At 50.9% G+C, this 23,311-nt stretch overlaps 1 protein-coding gene across 3 annotated transcripts in view; it reads right to left on the bottom strand.

The window, feature by feature from the left end:
* Window positions 1–21,852, bottom strand: part of LOC121286342 (cyclin-dependent kinase 2-associated protein 1) — a 30,004-nt gene extending 8,152 nt beyond the window's left edge. For 2 of the 3 annotated variants that reach the window (XM_041203427.1, XM_041203426.1), the window contains exons 1-3: window positions 21,760–21,852; window positions 7,503–7,603; window positions 3,567–3,693 (exon numbers count right to left, since the gene is read on the bottom strand). In XM_041203427.1, the coding sequence (XP_041059361.1) occupies window positions 3,567–3,693; window positions 7,503–7,603; window positions 21,760–21,796 (265 nt within the window). In that variant the 5' untranslated portion in view covers window positions 21,797–21,852. Of the gene's footprint in view, window positions 1–588; window positions 1,208–3,566; window positions 3,694–7,502; window positions 7,604–21,759 lie in introns of those variants that run through there. The other variant, XM_041203425.1, reaches the window with a different exon arrangement.
* Window positions 21,853–23,311: the final 1,459 nt, after the last annotated feature.

The following is a 23,311-nucleotide window of genomic DNA, read 5'->3' as shown; positions in this document are numbered from 1 at the left end:
AGGTACTCCCACAATGCGGTTATGGACAGAGTTCCAGGATTTTCATCCAGCGGTAATGAAGAAATGACATTTTTAATTCAGGACACTATGCAACTTGGAGGGGAACTTGCAGGTCCGTGTGTTCCCTTGCACCTGCTGCCCTTGTCCTTTTAGGTGGCAGAGGTCATGGGCATGGAAAGTGCCATCAAAAAAGCATTGTTGAGTTGCTGAGATGCATCCTGTAGAGATGATACCCACTGCGCTGGTGGTGGAGGAAGTGAATGTTTAAGGTGGTGAATGGGTGGCAATCAAATGGCTAACTTTGTCCTGGACGGTGTTGAACTTGTGTTGGAGTTGTACTCATCCAGACAAATTGAAATTCCATCACATCTGACTTCTGCCTTGTAGATGGGTGGGAAGGCTTTGGGGAGTCCTGAGCGAGAACACCCAGCCTTTGACCTGGTCTTGTAGCCACAGTATTTATGTGGCTGGACCAGTTAAGTTTCTGGTCAATGGTGAGCCCCAAGATGTTGATGGTGGGTGACCATGAGCTGTTACAAATAGGAGACCTATAATTTCTTCAACATTCAAAAGCAGACAAAAAACAGGTAATGAAAATAAGCTTTATTATAAGAAGAAATCAATACAAAGATGCCCATTTACCTTCTGTACAATAGCAAAACATAAATTATAATTCAGAGGAAACTAAATCTTAATCTGCAAAGTTCCAGACATATCCATTCCTCCAGTTTGGTCTCAGGTGCAAAAATAATTTTACTAATTATATCTCTGTATCCTGCTTCAAATAAATTCAAAACTTTAACATTGGCTTGGCAAGGTTAAACAGGACAATGGGCCATATTGTTTCTGGTAGGCTCTTTGTTTATTCCATTAAATAAACAACTTGATCTTTGCAACAATGAGTCTATTGTAAGTTTTGAAAAATCAAAAGTTGGATGAAGAACCCAATATTTTCTTCAAATATCCTCTGGGGTATAAAATCACCTTTTTGTTATAGCTCAGGTGCAAAATTGACAATACTTAAACTTAGAGAAATCAGTGTGATCAGAATGTTACAAAAGCAGTAGCATTTTCTTCTCCAGAAATAAACCACTCAAAATCTTCTTGGAAGTTCATTATAATCTCAAATGACACTAAAGCTATGATCTTGCATTGCGTTCAGTTTCAGCCAGGCATTCCCTCACTAAACCTCGAGCATGAATAATTCCTAGAACATGAAAAGGGAGACACAAATACGTATTCAATTCTGAAGAAGTCATATTCAATTTGTTAACTCTGTTTCTCTCTCCACAGATGCTGTCAGACCAACCCCACCCCCAGAGTATTTCCAGCACCTTGTTAATATTTCAGATTTCGCAGATTCAGATTTGCAGTATTTTGCTTTAACGACACAAATATGTAACTAGCTTTGGAGTTCCCGAATCTAAAACAACTGGTGGAAATGACTGAACGGCAGCCTTTACCCATTTTTGCCTCCCTCTTATCTTATCCTTCTCCTCTTATCTTCCAACACATAATGGAGTCACAGAGTTCCCAGCCAACTCATCCAAGGCAACATTTCTCATATGTCAGATAAAAGCAAAATACTGCAGATGCTGGAAATCTGAAACAAAAACAGAAAATGCTGGAAAAACTCAGCAGGTCTAACAGCATCTGTGGAAAGAAAGACAGAATTAACAGCATCTGTGGAGAGAAAGACAGAGTTAACATTTTGAGTCCATATGACTCTTCAGAGTTCAAGAGTCATTTGGACTCGAATCGTTAACTCTGTCTTTCCACAGAAGCTGTTAGGCCTGCTGAGTTTTTCCAGCATTTTCTGTTTTTGTTTCTCATGTGTCAGTTTGGACAGACACTCTTGACCATGGGAACAAGTGGCATCAAGATCAAACCCTAATTTATCCCTGCACAACTCTTCCTCCATTGGATTTCCAAAGGGCACTAGACAGTGTTCAGAAGAGGCAATTGTTTCAAATTAATTCTGTACCAATGCCAGGAACACCCCAACTAGCACCCTGGCTGAAATCAGCCAACTCAGAACTCTCTCACAGAATCTTGCTCTCTATCACACCACAAAGTGGCACAATCACTACAGCACATCTTACTTTAACATATTTGAGATAAGAATGTTCTACATCCCTGAAATATTCAAAATGATGAAAGTGTGATGGGGTACATAGTAAAAACTTATTTCCACTGGGTCAGCAAATCGATAACTAGAGAATACAGTATTGAGACTAGTATGAGAAGTATGAAGGGGGAGGTTTTTTGAGGCAAAGAACTATCAAAGTATGAAACATATTACCAGAAGGGATTATTGAAGCCAAGTCAATCACATGAAGAAAAAATAGTTCCTGGTGAGAGCAGAAAAAAGGATTTGAGGTAGCTAGCTTCAGTCTTCTATAAGCACCATCAGAGGGGGAGATTATAGGGTAATGGTAATGTCATTATGCATAGCGGTATTGTCACTGGACTAGTAATCCAGGGTAATGTTCTGGGGACCTGGCTTTGAATCCCACCACAGCAGATGGTGAAATTTGAATTCAATAAAAATCTGGATGATGACTATGAAACCATTGCTGATTGTCATAAAAACCCAACTAAAATCCAATTAGGGACATTCCCTCTGAAAGGCACTCCGTTCTCAAGGGCAATTCGGGATGGCAATAAATGCTAGATTTGTCTGAATTCTAAATCCATTAAAGATGTTGCTGACAAGACTGATATTTACTGCCTATCCTTACTTCCTCTTAGGAGATGGTGATTTGATACAACTGAGGGGTGGGCTAATCACTTCATATGGCAATTAATTATCAATCAATGTGTGGGATCGGAGTCAATATAGGTCCAGATGAGGTAAGGAGGGTGGATTTCCTTCCCCAAGAGATATTATTTTCAAACCCGTCCACAGCCTTGCCCCTCTCTATATCTCTTATCTCCTCCAGGCCCACAACTCTTCCAAGATATCTGTGCTCTCAAGTATCCCCAATTCTAATTGTTCCACCACTGGTGTCTGTGCTTGAAGTTCTGGAATTCTCTCCCTAAGTCTCTCCATCTTGCTTTCCTCATTTAAGACACCATTAAAATCTATCAGTTTGACCAAGTTTACGATCACCTGCCCTAGTATCTCTGTCTGTGGCTCAGGGTAACGCTTCCTTTGACGCACCTTGGGATGCTTTATCACATAAAGGCACAATATAAATGCAAGTTGCTGTTTGTGGTGTTGAACCAGTTGGGCTTTTACAATATTCCAAAAGTTTGTAGCATTTTTTCTGACTCCAATCTTTTATTTCCAGACTTTTAAAGAATATAAATAGAAAATAAACTTGAATTTTCATACTGGTGGAATATGAATGCATTCTCTGAATTATTAGGCCAGAAATATAACCAAGAATATCACTGTACCCATTATAATGGCCATATCCCATGCTTAAAAGTGGGATATTCTATACCTATTAAATAAATGCAAACCAATCATTCACTTGGTTAAGCAATTGCCAAAACAGAAACGGTGCAGCATTCGATTATAAACATTAAGAAAGCACAAGCAGTGTTTATCTGTTATATACCACGTTTTAGGCGTTCCATTGCACTTTTACTGCCAGCATATGTTGGTCGAATATCTTTCCCCAGTTCTTCGATTATAGCAAGCAGCTCCGCATATTTACTCTGTGGCACCTGACTGCTGCTTATTCCCTAATAGAGAAGCAATAGTTACATTCCAGGAAATACACAATTAACATCAAAAGTTCAGTGCAGTAGGTAGCAGCGACAATAAATAGAAAACAACGACTTGCTTTTATGTCACAGAATTATACAATACACATGGTGGTTATTCGGCTCAGCATGTCTGTGCTAGCTCTTTAAAAAAGCTATCCGATTCAGAGTTTGACTCAAGTCAGTATATATTTTTTAAACCTGACATGATACAGTTGATCAATGTTTCAGTGTGAACCATGATGTACATAATCCACAAAGGGTTTTTTTCTCCTCCTGCATGATCCCGCCCATTTTCACCACTGATTGGCTGCTTTGGAGATAGGACTTCCAGATCCACAGGAGCGATTTGCCTAGCAGCTTGTCAGTCAGAGACAGCCTAAATGCCAGATTCCCCATTCCCTCCTTTCTCACTTAACTCATGTGAGGAAAAGGCTGTTTGCTGGTGTCTGTGGAAACATCCAGGGGTGGAGGACAGAACTCCACCTTGTGAGTTTTGAGACACTTCACTTATGAGGAAAGATTGGAGAAGTTGGGACTGTTTTCCTTGGAGAGGACAAGGCTAAGAGGAGACTTGATAGAAGTTTTCAAAATCATGAGGGGTCTGCACAGAGTAGGTAGGGAGAAACTGTTTGTGAGGTGAGAAAAAACTTTTTCACACAGTGAGTAGTTAGGGTTTGGAATGCACTGCTGGAAGTGTGGTGGAGGCAGGTTCAATTGAGGCATTCAAGAGGGCATTGTTTCTATTTAAATAATCATCCAATGTGTAGGGTTATGGGGAAAAGGCGTGAGATCGGCACTTAAGTTGAAATGCTCAGAGCCACGATGGACCGAATGGCCTCCTTCTACACCTTAAAAATTCTGTGATTCCATGACTTAAGTAAAGGGCTTCGGTCCAGTTCTTGCCAGCAAACACAGGCCACCCTGAAGGCCAAACACAAAAGCTTTCCATGCCACCCCTGACCTGACCCTTCCATGTGGCCACATGCCAAGGCAGGGGAGAGGGACAGGGAGCAGGTCAGCAGCACACACAAGCGAAACCTTGACAGTGTTGCATGTATCTGCTGTCCGTAAAACTTGTGGAACAAAGGCCAGACCTGAGACATCAAATTTCATTTTCCATCCTGAAAAGTTTTAAAATTTTTTTCACAAATTAAATATCATTTTAACATATGTTTACATTTGAAGAAACACCACTCTTTTCCAAATTTATAGTTCTGAATGACTTCAGATATGCACTCGACACATGGAGTTTTCAAAATAACTATTTCAACAGCGCCTGTCATGATTTGTAGATGAACTTTATTCTGAAGTGAATCATTTAGATTCAATTCTTAACAGCAATCTTTTTTCTGGTGGGAGGTTATTCCCAGGAGAAAACAATAGAAGATACATTATTCCTGAGCAGCCCAGCATTATGGAAGTATCACTTAGTTCCATACGGCTTCCTACCAACTATTATGTAGATAACCTATTTAAAAATACATTTTCATGTTTTGGGTTGGGGGGGGGGGGGTTTCATTAGGCATTCAACCTCAACAGCAAAGCATGCATTTATATGGTGTCTTTAACATTGCAAGGCACTTCATAGGAGCCTCAAACAAAATACAACACTGGGCAGATGACTAAAAAGCTTGATCAAAGAAATAGTTTTAAGGTGCATTTTAAAAGTAGAGAAGCAAAGGTTTTGGGAGGGAATTTCAGAGCTTAGGGGTTAAGCAGCTGAAGGTATGGATGTCAACAGTAAGAACATAAGAAATAGAAGTAAACCACATGGCCAGTTGAGCCTGCTCAATACAATCATGGCTGATCTTCTGCCTCAACTCCATTTTCCCAACTGCTCCCCATATCCCAAGATTCCCCAAGAAACTAAAAATCTGTCTCAGCCTTGAATATATTCAAAGGTGGAGCATCCACAACCCTCTGGGGTAGAGCATACCAAAGATTCACAACCTTTTGAATGAAGAAGTTTCTCCTCATCTCAGTCCCACGATTGGTGGAGTGATTAAAATGGGGTATGTGCCAGAGGTCAGAATTGAAGGAGCACAGCTATCTCAGAGGGGTGTAGAGCTAGAGGAGGTTACAGAGATAAGGAGGGGTGATGCCATGGAGGGATTTAAAAACAAGGACGATAATTTTAAAATTGTGATGTCGCTCAACTGGGAGCCAATGTAGGTTGGTGAGTATAAGGGTGATGGACGATTAGGCCTTGATGTAAATTAGGATAGTGGCAGCAGAGCATTAGGAGCTTAAGTGAATATATTATTCCTCAGAAAGGATATATTGGCATTGAAAGGGGTACAGCACAAATTCACCAGAATGATATCAGACCTAAAAGAGTTAAATTAGGGAGGACAGGTTGTCTAGAGAAGGCATGTACCCCCTTGAGTATAAAAGCTTAAGGAGTGAGCTAATCAAGTTATTTATGATAAAAGGATTTTAAAGGATAGGTAGACAAATATATATTTTCTCTGATGGGGAGAGTCTAAAACAAGGGGTCACAACCTCAAAATTAGAACTAAAATATTCACGGGTGATGTCAGGAAGCACTTCTCACAATCAGCTGTGGAAATTTGGAGCCATCTCCCAAAAAGCTGAGGAGACTGAGGGTTAATTGAAAATTGAGATCAATAGATAAGGGAAAGGTTACGGAACCAAGGTGAGTAATTGGAGTTAAGATACAGTTCAGCCATGATCTAACAGAATGGTTCGGGAGTCTGAATGGCCTCCTCCTGTTCCTGTGTTCTCAAGACAGGAGTAACATTGGCAAGCCTGACCCTAGTTGTGAAATTAGAATCAGTGGCAATAGAGGAAATGGCATTGAAAGCTGTCAGCCTAACAAGGCAGTACATGAAGGAAGTATATGTGCAGATACAATGGAGCACGAATGATGGTTGACAGAGAGGTCAACATGAAACAGAACCAAAACAGCTGATAAAGGATAGCTAAGTATAATTAAACTGAAGAAGTTTAATGGCTTGAATAAGTGTTGGATAATCTTAAAAATAGGCATAAAAAACCATAAAATGAACAATGTGAAGAGATGTTGAGTAAGTAAATGCAACATTATGTACAAAATACTGATAGAATTCAGTACAAGGTAAGGAATACAGGATTCAGCAGCCTCCAAAGTACAGATAAGATTATCACCCTGGTTCAGTTTTGCACTGAAACCAGTCATGTGACATCTGCTGAGCCGGTATGAGTGACAGCTGTAGAGAAATAAACTGTGCAGCCCTTGAGAAAAGATCTAACTACTGTACAAAACCCTTACCTAAACTCCACATTAGGTTCCAAAGAAGAGTTATATGGATTCAAAACATTAACCATTTCTCCCTCCAGAGGTGCTGCCAGATCATTTCCTGCATTTTCTTTTTATTTATTAGGAAAGTCTGGTTTGATGCTGCTACTCACCCCACAATGAGTGTAAGGCTTGTTCCTGTCACTCAAGTGTGCTGTCAAAAAAAAAATTCTGTCCAGTTTGCTCTGCCCAGGGCCACGAGCCTTTACTCAGAGTCTGGGTCACTCTTCCACTGGACCATTCTAGAGGGAATTAAGAATAACCCACATATCGTGTTATGTGCAAGCCAAAGAGGGAAGGAGCAGCAGGGCCTTAGTGAATCAGCCAGATTCTCACCACAATGTGACAGTGTTGATAGCCCACAAAAGATCATATTTAATCAATTCTGTCACTATTTAGGATTTGAACCTATGGCCAATTGGTTAATGATCTATTACCCTAATCATTATAAGACTGCACCCTGATGCAAATATATATTTTACTGTACCTGCAAATAACCCATAGAGGGTGGTCCATAGTCATTGAACAGTGGCCTAAATGACTGCACTGAGCTCCCCATACTTGTAGAAGGAGATGGAACATTTCCAACTGTTGGAGAAGGATTTGTGTTAATGATGTATGTATCAGTTGTAAACTTTGAATGTTCACCAGTTTCTGTATAAAACGAGTTGTCAAATATATTATTCTGTAAAAAGTAAAAGTTCTATCTCACCCAACATTTTGTTGAATATGTTATAGCTTCAAAGCAAGCTGGTATATCCAGAAGAAGAGGAACCAATGGTTCAGCTGTGCATGGCCTAGTTTTGGGACTGAAACAGCACAGTCCAGATCCTAGGTACAACCCAGTCTGTGCTGCCTGAGTTCATATGAGTGCAATAAGTGGCTAGGGGTGCTATAATTTTGCCTTCAGCACCCTCCATTAGAGAATGAGAGCATGAAAATAATCTATCAGGATTCAGGGTCACAATTGCTGTACAGTGACTCTTACCAGAAAGTAAGAGCGGGTGTGTGTGGTTGGTGGTTGGTGGGTGGTGGGGGGTGGGACTGGGATGTTAGGTGCAGCTAGGATCAGACTGGTTTGGCATAATGAAGATTCAATATCCCAGTGACATTCATTAGCAAGAATCACAAGAGAACTAGTCACTGCTCAAGCCAGTGTCCCTGGATCTGGCCCCAGCCAGGGCCTTCAGGAGAAATATGAGAAAACCAAATGTCAATCCCATTTTAAGGCTGAAGGCAGGTGACAACCACAAACGCCTGTTTAATAATACCAGCAGTTTAAGGGCACTGAACAGATAGATTGTAGTCTTGAACACTCCCCCATAGGAGGCTATAGGACATACAACAGAAGTAACATAAGGCCCTGGGGTATTTAGGTGACTCATTGAAGACCCCACTGAATTAATGAAAACCAGCAGTTGTTTGTTTTTAAGGGGGCACATTCAAATTGAAATTACTTCCATAGGCTTCAGATCGTTAACTTGAAACTTTGTTGCACAAACTTTACTCTGAACATCTCTACTATCTGCAGAAGCATGGGAGACTGAGCAGAAACCATCAGCAGCAACCAGAAGGCAGCAAAGTCCAACCCAAACAGGAAAGGCAGTCAACAACTTATTTTTAGATGGCACCTTTAATGTAATAGAACATCCCAAGGCACTTCACAGGAGCATTATAAAACAAAATATGTCACCAAGCCACATAAGGATATATCAGGTCAGAAAACCAAAGCTTGGACAAACAGGTAGATCTTAAGGAATGTCTTAAAAAGGAGGAGAGGTATAGAGGTGGAGAGGTTTAGGAAAATTTCAAAACCTAGGGTCTAGGCAGCTGAAGGTACGCCTGCTAATGGTGGATCAATTAAAATTGGGGATGTGCAAGAGGTGAAATTGGAGGAACACAGATATCTCGGTGAATTATGGGCTGGAGGAGATCACATAGATAGGGAGAGGGGAGACCACGGTGGGATTTGAAAAGGATGGGAATTTTAAAATCAAGATGTTGCTTGACTGGGAGTCAGTTTAAGTCAGTAAACACAAGGGTAATAGGGAACGAGACTTGCTGTGAGTTAAGACACTAGCAACAGAGTTTTGGATGACCTCAATTTTGAATGTGGGAGACCAGCCAGGAGTGCGTTAGAATAACTGAGTCTAGAGGTAACAAAGATATGAATGAGGGTCCAGTGAGGATTTTGTAATATTCCTCAAAACAGGTATTTCAAGCACAATCCCAACTTTGTTATGGCCCACCATGCCAGTGTCGGCTCTTTGGAAGAGTTATCTAATTTGTTCCATTCTTTTTGTCTTTCCACATAACCCCCTGAATTATTCCCTTCAAGAATTTATCCAATTTGCTTTTGAAAATTACGATTGAATCTGCTTCCATTTCTCTTCCAGCTAGTACATTCCACATCACAACAATTTACTGCATCAAAAAATATTTCATCTTTCCCCTGGTTTCTTGCCAATTATTTTAAATGTGTCCTCTGGTTACTGACCTTCTGGGCAGTGGAAGTAATTTCGTCTTATTTACTCTAGCAAAACCCTTTGTAATTTAGAAAGCCTCTATTAAACCCTCTTTAACCTTCTCTGTTCTCAGGAGAAAACACTAACTTCTCCAGTTTCTCCACAGAACTGAAGTCCCTCATCATTGGGAACATTCTAGTAAATCTCATCTGAACCCTAAGTTAAGGCCATGGCTTCTGTCCTTTTAAACAACATACCTAACAGGTAAAGATGGAGGGCATCGCTTTGATTGGGAAGCAGCTCAGCCACATCAAGGACAGGAATTCATACAACTGTTGAAATGCTGCTGCCAGTTCCCCAATACTGAGGAAGCTACTGTGGGCAAGGTCTATCCCATTCTGCCACGACAGGCCCAATCATCATGGAATAGAGGAGTGGGGTTTCTTCTACCAGCTTCAACTACTGCAGTATTGCCTGCAAATCCTGATCAGTGTGGCTTTACTCTGTATCTAACCTTGTCCTGTACCTGTCCTGGGAGCGTTTGAGAGAGCAGTGTAGAGGAAGCTTTATTCCATATATGCTGAACTACCTGGGTATGTTTCATCGAATCACAGAATTGTTATGGTGAGGAAGCAGCCATTTGGCCCATTGTCAAATAACAGTCAAATTCCCTCTTGAATACTTCAATTGAATCTGCCTCCAGCACACTCACAGGGAGTGCATTCCAGACCCTAACTACTCACTGTGTGAAAACAATTTCCTCAGGGAACTCTTCCTTTTTTTGCCAATTACTTTAAATCTGTGCCCTCTCATTCTCAATCCTTTCAAAAGTGTGAACAGTTTTCCTCTATTTACTCTATCCATACCCCTCTTGATTTTGAATACCTCTATCAAATCTCCTCTCAGCCTTCTCCAAGGAATGCAGTCTCAATTTCTCCAATCTATCTTCATAACTGAAGTTCGTCATCCCTGGAACCATTCTTGTTAATCTTTTCTGCACTCTGCTTAATGCCTCACATATTTCCTAAAGTGCGGCACCTAGAACTGGAGGCAATACTCCAGCTGAGGCCAAACTAATGTCAAGATTGGCTATGATTGTATTGAATGGTGGAGCAGGCTCAATGAGCTGTGTGGTCTATGAGCTCTTGCTGCTATTGCTTATATTCTATACTAGCTCAAAATAACCTTCTTGCTCTTGCTCCTGTACTCTATGCCTCCATTAATAAAGTCTAAGATATTGTATGCTTTATTAATTGCACTTTCAACCTGCACTGCCACCTTCAATGATTTATGCATGTGTACTCAGGTGCTCCTGCATCCTCTTTAGAATTGTACTTTATATTTTGTATTGTCTTTCCATGTTCATCCTACCAAAGTGAATCACTTAACGCTTTTCTGCATTGAATTTCATCTGCCACTTGTCTGCCCATTCCACCAACTTGTCCTTTTTGAAGTTCTACATTGTCCTCCTCACAGTTCACAATGCTTCCAAGTTTGGTATCATGTGCAAATGTTGAAATTGTGCCCTGTACACCAAGGTCTAGGTTATTAATATAGAATCATGAAATAGAATTATAGAGAGTTTACGGCACAGGAGGCCATTTGTCCCATCGTGTCTGCATGAGCCAAAAAATGAGCCACCCAGCTTAATCCCACTTTCGAGCATTTGGTCCCTAGTCCTGCAGGTTACAGCATTTCAGGTGCACATCCAGACACTCTTTAAACAAGTTGAGAGTTTCTGCACTCACTTCAGGCAGTGAGTTCCAGACCCCTACCGTCCTTTGACTGAATAAAAACATTCCTCATCTCCCCTCTAATCTTTCTACCAATCACTTTTAAATCTATGCCTCCCAGTCACTGACCTCTCTGCTACAGGAAATAGGCCCTTACCATCGACTCTGTCCAGGCCCCTCACAATTTCTTACATCTCAATCGAATTTCTCCTTAGCTTCCTCTATTCCAAGGAGAATAACCCCAGCATTTGCAATCTTTCCTCATAGCTGGAATTTTCCAGTCCTGACAACATCCTCGTAAATCTCCTTGTACTCTCTCTAATGCATCCTTTCTGTGACGAGGTGACCAGAACTGCACACAATACTCAAGTTGTGGCCTAACTAATGATTTATACAGTTCCTATATAACCTCCCTGTTCTTATATTCTACACCTTGACTAATAAAAGGATGCCTTATGCCTTCTTAACCACCTTGTCGATCTGTCCTGTTATCTTCAGGGATCTGTGGACATTCACTCCAAGGTCTCTCACTTCCTCTTCCCTCTCAATATTCGCCATTAATCGTGTATTCCTTTGTCTTTTTTGACCTCTCCAAATGCATCACCTCACACTTCTCTGGGTTGGATTCCATTTGCCTCTTTTCTACCCACCTGACCAGTCCAGAGCTATCCTCCTCGCTATCAACCACACAGCCAATTTTTGTGCTGTACACAAACTTCTTGATAATTTCCCTACATTTACATTCAAATCATTAATATATACACAAACAGTAGTGAACCTAGTGCTGAGCCCGGTGAAACTTCATTGGAAAGAGCCTTCCTGTCACAAAAACACTTGTCAAAAATTACACTTTCTTTCCTGCCAGAGCCAATTTTGTATCCAGTTTGCTATATTCCCCTGGATCTCATGGGCTTTTTTTTTTAAACCAGTCAGCCACGTGGGACCTTGTCAAAAGCCTTGCAGACATCAACTGTACTACTCTCATCAATCCTCTTTGTTACCTTCTCAAAAAAATGACATATATGATAAGTATATATCAGGAAAAACAAGGGTACCAACACGGACACCTTGGGAACTCCACCACAATCCTTCCTCCAACCTGAAAAACATCCATTAGCCACAATTCTTGATTTTTGTCACTCAGCCAATTTCATATTTGATGGAGACTGTCAAGAGGAAGACCTTGTATCTAACCTGTGCTGTACTTACACCAAATACTCTTACTACCCGAAAGCTCTTCCAAAAAGATCTTTAAAATATTAGTTATATCCCATTACAACAGCTTTTTAAATTAAACAGATTAACAGACATCATATTAAGCATCTCACCATACAATACTCACACACCTCCCCTTCCTGCACAAGACTCTTAAGACTCAGCAGATGGTAACACTACCTGGTGACCAGCACCTCTGCTTCTTCTCCATTTGTCCAGTTTGTTGCTGACATTCAGTGGTTTGACATTATTAGAACATTCCAGATCATTTTACAATTCAGTCAAACACTGCAACAAAACGTCAGGGATGTTGAGCAATCAGGAAGGCTCAACTGCGACACTAAGAGGGGAGCAAACTCAGCTCATTTATTGCAAACAAAGCTTACAATGTCATTTGGTGGGGAAAAAAGTGACCAGATCAGATAGAGATTCTTGCAGCAGACTCAGTAACATCCTGAGCTGGTTTAAGTGATTTAAAAGAATATCCTGATAAGGATTACAACATCTGGGATGTATCCTAACGCAGAACACTTGCCTTGCTGCAAAATCTCAAATCCCCTCCTCACCATCTGATTTTAATATGGAGGTTCTAATTATAACCACTGACTTTACATTTATGGATCATCAACTCCCATGAATTCAGCAATTATTGGCATAAACTCAGTTTGATAAAGGGGGCATTTGGATAACTAGATTATTTCAAACCAGGTGATTGTGTCATCATCTCCGCACACGCTCCCTCGGCCCTTCATCCATCTCTCACCTTCTACCTGCTCTCCTCCTCTCACACCGATTCACTTGCTCCATTACTACAGCCTGCATTGAACCCTCTCCCCATCTCGCTTTACCCCCAACTCCACTCAGCCCCTTCCCTGCACTCTCCCTCGCTCCCAGCATCTCCCACCTCGCCTCACCCTGACCCCCATCCCTGTTCCCTCTCTACCTCGCTGCCCTGTCCATATCCGGCCTGTCGCCTCCCACCCTCCCTCACGCCGGCCACCTCTCCCAGCCTCCCCCTCCCTTGCCCCTCCTCCCATCTCTCCCTTTCACCCACCCCATGTCTCCCCCACCTGCTTATTACCCTTCCAACTCTCTCCACCCCTCTATTCCCCCTCACCCTCCCTCCTTTCCCCCAGCCATTCCTCTCCCTATCTCTCTCTTGCTTCGCCCCTCGCCCATCTCTCATTTCCTCTCCCTGTTCTCTGATTCCCTCCATTCCCTCCCCTGATCTCTCCCTCTCACTCACTTGCCCATTGTGCTCTCTCTCTTCCCCATCTCTCCCTCTCTTCCCCATTTCTCTCCCACGGCGCTCTCTCCCCCTCACTCCCCCCACACTCTCTCCCCCTCCCCACACTCTTCCCCCTCCCCCCACTCTCTCCCTCACTCTCCCCACACTCTCTCCCCCTCCCCACTCTCTCCCTCACTCCTCCCACTCTCTCTCCCCCTCCCCACACTCTCTCCCTCACTCCGTCCACACTCTCTCCCCCTCACTCCGTCCACACTCTCTCCCTCACTCCCCCCACACTCTCTCCCCCTCCCCACTCTCTCCCTCACTCCCCCCACACTCTCTCCCCTCCCCACACTCTCTCCCTCACTCCCCCCACACTCTCTCCCCCTCCCCACACTCTCTCCTTCACTCCCCCTCCCCACTCTCTCCCTCACTCCCCCCACACTCTCTCCCTCACTCCCCCCACACTCTCTCCCCTCCCCACACACTCTCCCTCACTCCCCCCACACTCTCTCCCCCTCCCCACTCTCTCCCTCACTCCCCCCACACTCTCTCCCCTCCCCACACTCTCTCCCTCACTCCCCCCACACTCTCTCCCCCTCCCCACACTCTCTCCTTCACTCCCCCTCCCCACTCTCTCCCTCTCTCCCCCCACACTCACTCCCTCTCTCCCCCCACACTCACACTCTCTCTCCCCCCACACTCACTCCCTCTCTCCCCCCACACTCACTCCCTCTCTCCCCCCACACTCACACTCTCTCTCCCCCCACACTCTCTCCTTCACTCCCCCCACACTCTCTCCTTCACTCCCCCCACACTCTCCCCCTCCCCACTCTCTCCCTCACTCCCCCCACACTCTCTCCCCCCCTCCCCACACTCTCCCTCACTCCCCCCACACTCTCTCCCCCCACACTCTCTCCCCCCACACTCTCTCCCTCACTCCCCCCACACTCTCCCCCTCCCCACTCTCTCCCTCACTCCCCCCACACTCTCTCCCCCCCTCCCCACACTCTCTCCCCCTCACTCCCCCCACACTCTCCCTCACTCCCCACACACTCTCTCCCCCTCCCCCCACACTCTCCCTCACTCCCCCCACACTCTCCCTCACTCCCCCCACACTCTCTCCCCCCCTCCCCACACTCTCTCCCCCTCCCCACACTCTCCCTCACTCCCCCCACACTCTCTCCCCCCCTCCCCACTCTCTCCCCCCCTCCCCACACTCTCCCTCACTCCCCACACTCTCTCCCCCTCCCCCCACACTCTCCCCCCCTCCCCCCACACTCTCCCCCCCTCCCCACTCTCTCCCTCACTCCCCCCACACTCTCTCCCTCACTCCCCCCACACTCTCTCCTTCACTCCCCCCACACTCTCTCCCTCACTCCCCCCACACTCTCTCCCCCCCTCCCCACACTCTCCCTCACTCCCCCCACACTCTCTCCCCCCCTCCCCACACTCTCCCTCACTCCCCCCACACTCTCTCCCCCCCTCCCCCCACACTCTCCCTCACTCCCCCTCCCCCCACACTCTCCCTCACTCCCCCTCCCCCCACACTCTCCCTCACTCCCCCCACTCTCTCTCCCTCACTCCCCCCACACTCTCTCCCTCACTCCCCCCACACTCACTCCTTCACTCCCCCCACACTCTCTCCCTCACTCCCCCCACACTCTCTCCCCCCCTCCCCACACTCTCCCTCACTCCCCCCACACTCTCTCCCCCCCTCCCCACACTCTCCCTCACTCCCCCCACACTCTCTCCCCCCCTCCCCCCACACTCTCCCTCACTCCCCCTCCCCCCACACTCTCCCTCACTCCCCCTCCCCCACACTCTCCCTCACTCCCCCCACTCTCTCTCCCTCACTCCCCCCACTCTCTCTCCCTCACTCCCCCCACACTCTCTCCCTCACTCCCCCCACACTCTCTCTCCCTCACTCCCCCCACACTCTCTCTCCCTCACTCCCCCCACACTCTCTCTCCCTCACTCCCCACATTCTCTCCCCCTCCCCCCACACTCTCTCTCCCTCACTCCCCCCACACTCTCTCTCCCTCACTCCCCACATTCTCTCCCCCTCCCCCCACACTCTCTCTCCCTCACTCCCCCCACACTCTCTCTCCCTCACTCCCCCCACACTCTCTCTCCCTCACTCCCCCCACACTCTCTCTCCCTCACTCCCCCCACACTCTCTCTCCCTCACTCCCCCCACACTCTCTCTCCCTCACTCCCCCCACACTCTCTCTCCCTCACTCCCCCCACACTCTCTCTCCCTCACTCCCCCCACACTCTCTCTCCCTCACTCCCCCCACACTCTCTCTCCCTCACTCCCTCCACACTCTCTCTCCCTCACTCCCTCCACACTCTCTCTCCCTCACTCCCTCCACACTCTCTCTCCCTCACTCCCCCCACACTCTCTCTCCCTCACTCCCCCCACACTCTCTCTCCCTCACTCCCCCCACACTCTCTCTCCCTCACTCCCCCCACACTCTCTCTCCCTCACTCCCCCCACACTCTCTCTCCCTCACTCCCCCCACACTCTCTCTCCCTCACTCCCCCCACACTCTCTCTCCCTCACTCCCCCCACACTCTCTCTCCCTCACTCCCCCCACACTCTCTCTCCCTCACTCCCCCCACACTCTCTCTCCCTCACTCCCCCCACACTCTCTCTCCCTCACTCCCCCCACACTCTCTCTCCCTCACTCCCCCCACACTCTCTCTCCCTCACTCCCCCCACACTCTCTCCCTCACTCCCCCCACACTCTCTCTCCCTCACTCCCCCCACACTCTCTCTCCCTCACTCCCCTCACACTCTCTCTCCCTCACTCCCCCCACACTCTCCCCCCCTCCCCCCACACTCTCCCCCCCTCCCCACACACTCTCTCTCCCTCACTCCCCTCACACTCTCTCTCCCTCACTCCCCCCACACTCTCTCCCCCTCCCCCCACTCTCTCCCCCCCTCCCCACACTCTCCCCCCACACTCTCCCCCCCTCCCCACACTCTCTCCCCCTCCCCCCACACACTCTCCCCCCCCTCCCCACACTCTCTCCCCCCCTCCCCACACTCTCTCCCCCCCCTCCCCACACTCTCTCTCCCCCCCTCCCACACTCTCTCCCCCCTTCCCACACTCTCTCCCCCTCCCCACACTCTCTCCCCCTCCACCCACACTCTCCCTCACTCCCCACACTCTCCCTCACTCGCCCCACACTCTCCCTCACTCCCCCCACACTCTCCCTCACTCCCCCCACACTCTCCCTCACTCCCCCCACACTCTCTCCCCCCCTCCCCACACTCTCTCCCCCCCTCCCCACACTCTCTCCCCCCCTCCCCACACTCTCCCTCACTCCCCACACTCTCTCCCTCACTCCCCCCACACTCTCTCTCCCTCACTCCCCCCACACTCTCTCTCCCTCACTCCCCCACACTCTCTCTCCCTCACTCCCCACATTCTCTCCCCCTCCCCCCACACTCTCTCTCCCTCACTCCCCACACTCTCTCCCCCTCACTCCCCCCACACTCTCTCCCCCTCACTCCCCCCACACTCTCTCCCCCTCACTCCCCCCACACTCTCTCCCCCTCACTCCCCCCACACTCTCTCCCCCTCACTCCCCCCACACTCTCTCTCCCTCACTCCCCCCACACTCTCTCTCCCTCACTCCCCCCACACTCTCTCTCCCTCACTCCCCCCACACTCTCTCTCCCTCACTCCCTCCACACTCTCTCTCCCTCACTCCCCCCACACTCTCTCTCCCTCACTCCCCCCACACTCTCTCTCCCTCACTCCCCCCACACTCTCTCTCCCTCACTCCCCCCACACTCTCTCTCCCTCACTCCCCCCACACTCTCTCTCCCTCACTCCCCCCACACTCTCTCTCCCTCACTCCCCCCACACTCTCTCTCCCTCACTCCCCCCACACTCTCTCTCCCTCACTCCCCCCACACTCTCTCTCCCTCACTCCCCCCACACTCTCTCTCCCTCACTCCCCCCACACTCTCTCTCCCTCACTCCCCCCACACTCTCTCTCCCTCACTCCCCCCACACTCTCTCTCCCTCACTCCCCCCACACTCTCTCTCCCTCACTCCCCCCACACTCTCTCCCTCACTCCCCCCACACTCTCTCTCCCTCACTCCCCCCACACTCTCTCTCCCTCACTCCCCTCACACTCTCTCTCCCTCACTCCCCCCACACTCTCCCCCCCTCCCCCCACACTCTCCCCCCCTCCCCACACTCTCTCCCCCTCCCCCCACTCTCTCCCCCCCTCCCCACACTCTCCCCCCACACTCTCCCCCCCTCCCCACACTCTCTCCCCCTCCCCCCACACACTCTCCCCCCCTCCCCACACTCTCTCCCCCCCTCCCCACACTCTCCCCCCCTCCCCACACTCTCTCCCCCTCCCCACACTCTCTCCCCCTCCCCACACTCTCTCCCCCTCCACCCACACTCTCCCTCACTCCCCACACTCTCCCTCACTCGCCCCACACTCTCCCTCACTCCCCCCACACTCTCCCTCACTCCCCCCACACTCTCTCCCCCCCTCCCCACACTCTCTCCCCCCCTCCCCACACTCTCTCCCCCCCTCCCCACACTCTCCCTCACTCCCCACACTCTCTCCCTCACTCCCCCCACACTCTCTCTCCCTCACTCCCCCCACACTCTCTCTCCCTCACTCCCCCCACACTCTCTCTCCCTCACTCCCCACATTCTCTCCCCCTCCCCCCACACTCTCTCTCCCTCACTCCCCACACTCTCCCTCACTCCCCCCACACTCTCTCCCCCTCACTCCCCCCACACTCTCTCCCCCTCACTCCCCCCACACTCTCTCCCCCTCACTCCCCCCACACTCTCTCCCCCTCACTCCCCCCACACTCTCTCTCCCCCTCCCCCCACACACTCTCCCCCCCCTCCCCCCACACTCTCCCCCCCTCCCCGCACACTCTCTCCCCCTCCCCCCACACTCTCCCCCCCTCCCCCCACACTCTCCCCCCCTCCCCCCACACACTCTCCCCCCCTCCCCACTCTCTCCCCCTCCCCCCACACTCTCCCTCACTCGCCCCACACTCTCCCTCACTCCCCCCACACTCTCCCTCACTCCCCCCACACTCTCTCCCTCACTCCCCACACTCTCTCCCTCACTCCCCACACTCTCTCCCTCACTCCCCCCACACTCTCTCTCCCTCACTCCCCCCACACTCTCTCTCCCCACATTCTCTCCCCCTCCCCCCACACTCTCTCTCCCTCACTCCCCACACTCTCCCTCACTCCCCCCACACTCTCTCCCCCTCACTCCCCCCACACTCTCTCCCCCTCACTCCCCCCACACTCTTTCCCCCTCACTCCCCCCACACTCTCTCCCCCTCCCCCCACACTCTCTCCCCCTCCCCCCACACACTCTCCCCCCCTCCCCCCACACTCTCCCCCCCTCCCCCCACACTCTCCCCCCCTCCCCCCACACTCTCTCCCCCTCCCCCCACACTCTCCCTCCCTCCCCCCACACACTCCCCCTCCCCCCACACTCTCTCCCCCTCCCCCCACACTCTCCCTCCCTCCCCCCACACTCTCCCCCTCCCCCCACACTCTCTCCCTCCCCACACACTCTCCCCCCCCTCCCCACACTCTCTCTCCCTCACTCCCCACACTCTCTCCCCCTCCCCCCACACTCTCTCCCCCCCCTCCCCACACTCTCTCCCCCCCTCCCCACACTCTCTCTCCCCCCCCTCCCCACACTCTCCCCCCCCTCCCCACACTCTCTCCCCCCCTCCCCACACTCTCTCTCCCTCACTCCCCACACTCTCTCTCCCCCCCCTCCCCACACTCTCTCCCCCCCCCCTCCCCACTCTCTCTCCCCCCCCCTCCCCACTCTCTCCCCCTCCCCCCACACTCTCTCCCCCTCCCCCCACACTCTCTCTCCCCCTCCCCCCACACTCTCTCTCCCCCTCCCCCCACACTCTCTCTCCCCCTCCCCCCACACTCTCTCTCCCCCTCCCCCCACACTCTCTCTCCCTCACTCCCCCCACACTCTCTCTCCCCCTCCCCCCACACTCTCTCTCCCCCTCCCCCCACACTCTCTCTCCCTCACTCCCCCCACACTCTTCCCCCCCCTCCCCACACTCTCTCCCCCCCTCCCCCACACTCTCTCCCCCTCCCCCCACACTCTCTCCCCCTCCCCCCACACTCTCTCCCCCTCCCCCCACACTCTCTCCCCCTCCCCACACTCTCCCCCCCTCCCCACACTCTCCCCCCCCCTCCCCCCACACTCTCTCCCCCTCCCCCCACTCTCTCCCCCCTCCCCCCACTCTCTCTCCCCCCTCCCCCCACTCTCTCCCTCACTCCCCGCCACACTCTCTCCCTCACTCCCCCCACACTCTCTCCTCACTCCCCCACACTCTCTCCCTCACTCCCCCCACACTCTCTCCCTCACTCCCCCCACACTCTCTCCCTCACTCCCCCACACTCTCTCCCTCACTCCCCCCACACTCTCTCCCTCACTCCCCCCACACTCTCTCCCTCACTCCCCCCACACTCTCTCCCTCACTCCCCCCACACTCTCTCCCTCACTCCCCCCACACTCTCTCCCTCACTCCCCCCACACTCTCTCCCTCACTCCCCCCACACTCTCTCCCTCACTCCCCCCACACTCTCTCCCTCACTCCCCCCACACTCTCTCCCTCACTCCCCCCACACTCTCTCCTCACTCCCCCCACACTCTCTCCCTCACTCCCCCCACACTCTCTCCCTCACTCCCCCCACACTCTCTCCCTCACTCCCCCCACACTCTCTCCCTCACTCCCCCCACACTCTCTCCCTCACTCCCCCCACACTCTCTCCCTCACTCCCCCCACACTCTCTCCCTCACTCCCCCCACACTCTCTCCCTCACTCCCCCCACACTCTCTCCCTCACTCCCCCCACACTCTCTCCCTCACTCCCCCCACACTCTCTCCCTCACTCCCCCCACACTCTCTCTCCCCCTCCCCCCACACTCTCTCTCCCTCACTCCCCCCACACTCTTCCCCCCCCTCCCCACACTCTCTCCCCCCCTCCCCACACTCTCTCCCCCCCTCCCCCCACACTCTCTCCCCCTCCCCCCACACTCTCTCCCCCTCCCCCCACACTCTCTCCCCCTCCCCACACTCTCCCCCCCCTCCCCACACTCTCCCCCCCCTCCCCCCACACTCTCTCCCCCTCCCCCCACTCTCTCCCCCCCTCCCCCCACACTCTCTCCCCCTCCCCCCACTCTCTCCCTCACTCCCGCCACACTCTCTCCCTCACTCCCCCCACACTCTCTCCCTCACTCCCCCCACACTCTCTCCCTCACTCCCCCCACACTCTCTCCCTCACTCCCCCCACACTCTCTCCCTCACTCTCCCCCCCTCCCCCCACACTCTCCCCCCCTCCCCCCACACTCTCTCCCCCACACTCTCTCCCCCTCCCCCCACACTCTCTCTCCCTCACTCCCCCCACACTCTTCCCCCCCTCCCCCCACACTCTCTCCCCCACACTCTCTCCCCCTCCCCCCACACTCTCTCTCCCTCACTCCCCCCACACTCTTCCCCCCCTCCCCCCACACTCTCTCCCTCACTCCCCCCACACTCTCTCTCCCCCTCCCCCCACACTCTCTCTCCCCCCCTCCCCCCACACTCTCTCTCCCCCCCTCCCCCCACACTCTCCCCCCCTCCCCCCACACTCTTCCCCCCCTCCCCCACACTCTCTCTCCCCCCCTCCCCCCACACTCTCTCCCCCTCCCCCCACACTCTCTCCCCCTCCCCCCACACTCTCTCCCCCTCCCCCCACACTCTCTCCCCCTCCCCCCCACACTCTCTCCCCCCCTCCCCCCACACTCTCTCCCCCCCCTCCCCCCACACTCTCTCCCCCCCTCCCCCCACACTCTCTCCCCCTCCCCCCACACTCTCTCCCCCTCCCCCCACACTCTCTCCCCCCCTCCCCCCACACTCTCTCCCCCCCTCCCCCCACACTCTCTCCCCCTCCCCCCCACTCTCTCCCTCACTCCCCCCCCCCCCCCCCCCCCGAGCAGCTGGGAGCAATTTGTAAATATGTTCAGTATAGTTTCTGATGCTGCTCCCGGAGTGAGGTTTCCTAACCCCGACTCACTGACCTGACCGGGCCGGCGCTGCACTGGTTTTGCTGCTCATCCCGCGGAGCCGCTGCTAATGGCGCCAAAACAGCCGGCGGCTCCCGGATCCGGGTGATAACCCCTGACCCCGCCCCGCCCCCAGCCCCCGCGCCCCGCCCCCAGCCCCCGGGCCCCGCCCCTCAGCTGCAGTAAAACCCTCTCTATATTCACCTGGCCCAATGTACAGAGTGAGCGGAGGCGCAGTGTTGTCTGAGCCCCGTGTGAAACAGGCCAGGCGGGGCTCAGGTCAAAGCAAAAAAACTGCGGCTGCTGGAAATCCAAAAAAAAAAACCCATAAAAAATAGCTGGAAAAACTCAGCAGGTCTGGCAGCCTCTGCAGAGAGGGAAAGGGTTAACGTTTCCAGTCTGTGTGACTCTTCAACAGAACTATGGAGAAATTTTTACTATTTACTATTTCTCCTTGGCTCTGTTGAAGAGTCACACAGACTGGAAACGTTAACCCTTTCCCTCTCTGCAGAGGCTGCCAGACCTGCTGAGTTTTTCCAGCTATTTTTTATTTTTGTTCAGGCTGATCTCAGCTTGTACAGAGCTTGAGTTTTGTGCTTATTCCCTCAGATTCCGTGCCTGTTGGCCTAAGTAATTAAGGACTAATGAAAACACAACAGCACCAAAAACTATAGCTGCAGAGGTTTTTTTTTTATTGTTCTTTCATTGCCATATAAGTGACATCCACATCCCAGTATTTATTGCCCATCACAAAAGACCCTTCAGCAGGTGGTGAACTGCCTTCTTGAATTGCTGCAGACCAGCTGGGGCAGGTACACCCACAACCCTAATAGGACTTTGATGCAGGAACAGTGAAGGAATAACATCTTAACTTGGAACTAGATTAATATGTGACTTGAGAGGAACTTGGAGGTGATGGCGTTCCCATGCATCTGCTGCCCTTATCCTTCTAGATGGTCATGATCATGCCTTTGGAAAGTGCTGTTGAAGGAGCCTTGCTGAGTTGATACAGTGGATCTTATCTATGCCACAACCTGCTGCCACTGTGCATGTGCGGGGCAGGGAGTGCATGTTTAAGGTGGTGGATGGGGTATTGATCAAGTGGGCTGCTTTGTCCTGGATGGTGTCATGCTTCTCGAGTGTTGTTGAGATCACACTGATCCAGGCAAGGGAGCATGTGTTCTATTACACTCCTACTTGCACCTTGTAGATGGTGGACAGGCTTCGGGGAGATCGGAGGAGTTACTTGTCACTGAATTCCCTGTCTCTGACCTACTTTTGTAGCTACAGTTCAATGGTAACCCCCAGGATGTTGATGTTGGGGGAATTTAAGAATGGTAGTGCCATTGAATGTCAAAGGGAGGTGATTAGGTTCTCTTGTTGGATGATTCGTGACTTCTCAGATACTGAGGCAGTCCATATCCATAGTCAGCAAGACCAGAACATTCAGGCTTGGACTGAAAAGTGGCAAATAACATTTGCATCACTCAAGTACCAGGCAAGACCCACTCCAACGAGAAAGAATCTCATCTCACCTTATCAGTCATCATTACAACTACTGAATCCC

The sequence above is a fragment of the Carcharodon carcharias genome, chromosome 13 (assembly GCF_017639515.1).
Source record: "Carcharodon carcharias isolate sCarCar2 chromosome 13, sCarCar2.pri, whole genome shotgun sequence".
NCBI classification, from domain to species: domain Eukaryota; kingdom Metazoa; phylum Chordata; class Chondrichthyes; order Lamniformes; family Lamnidae; genus Carcharodon; species Carcharodon carcharias.
The sequence above is the reverse complement of the archived record's forward strand: the minus strand, read 5'-3'. Positions and strand labels throughout refer to the sequence as shown.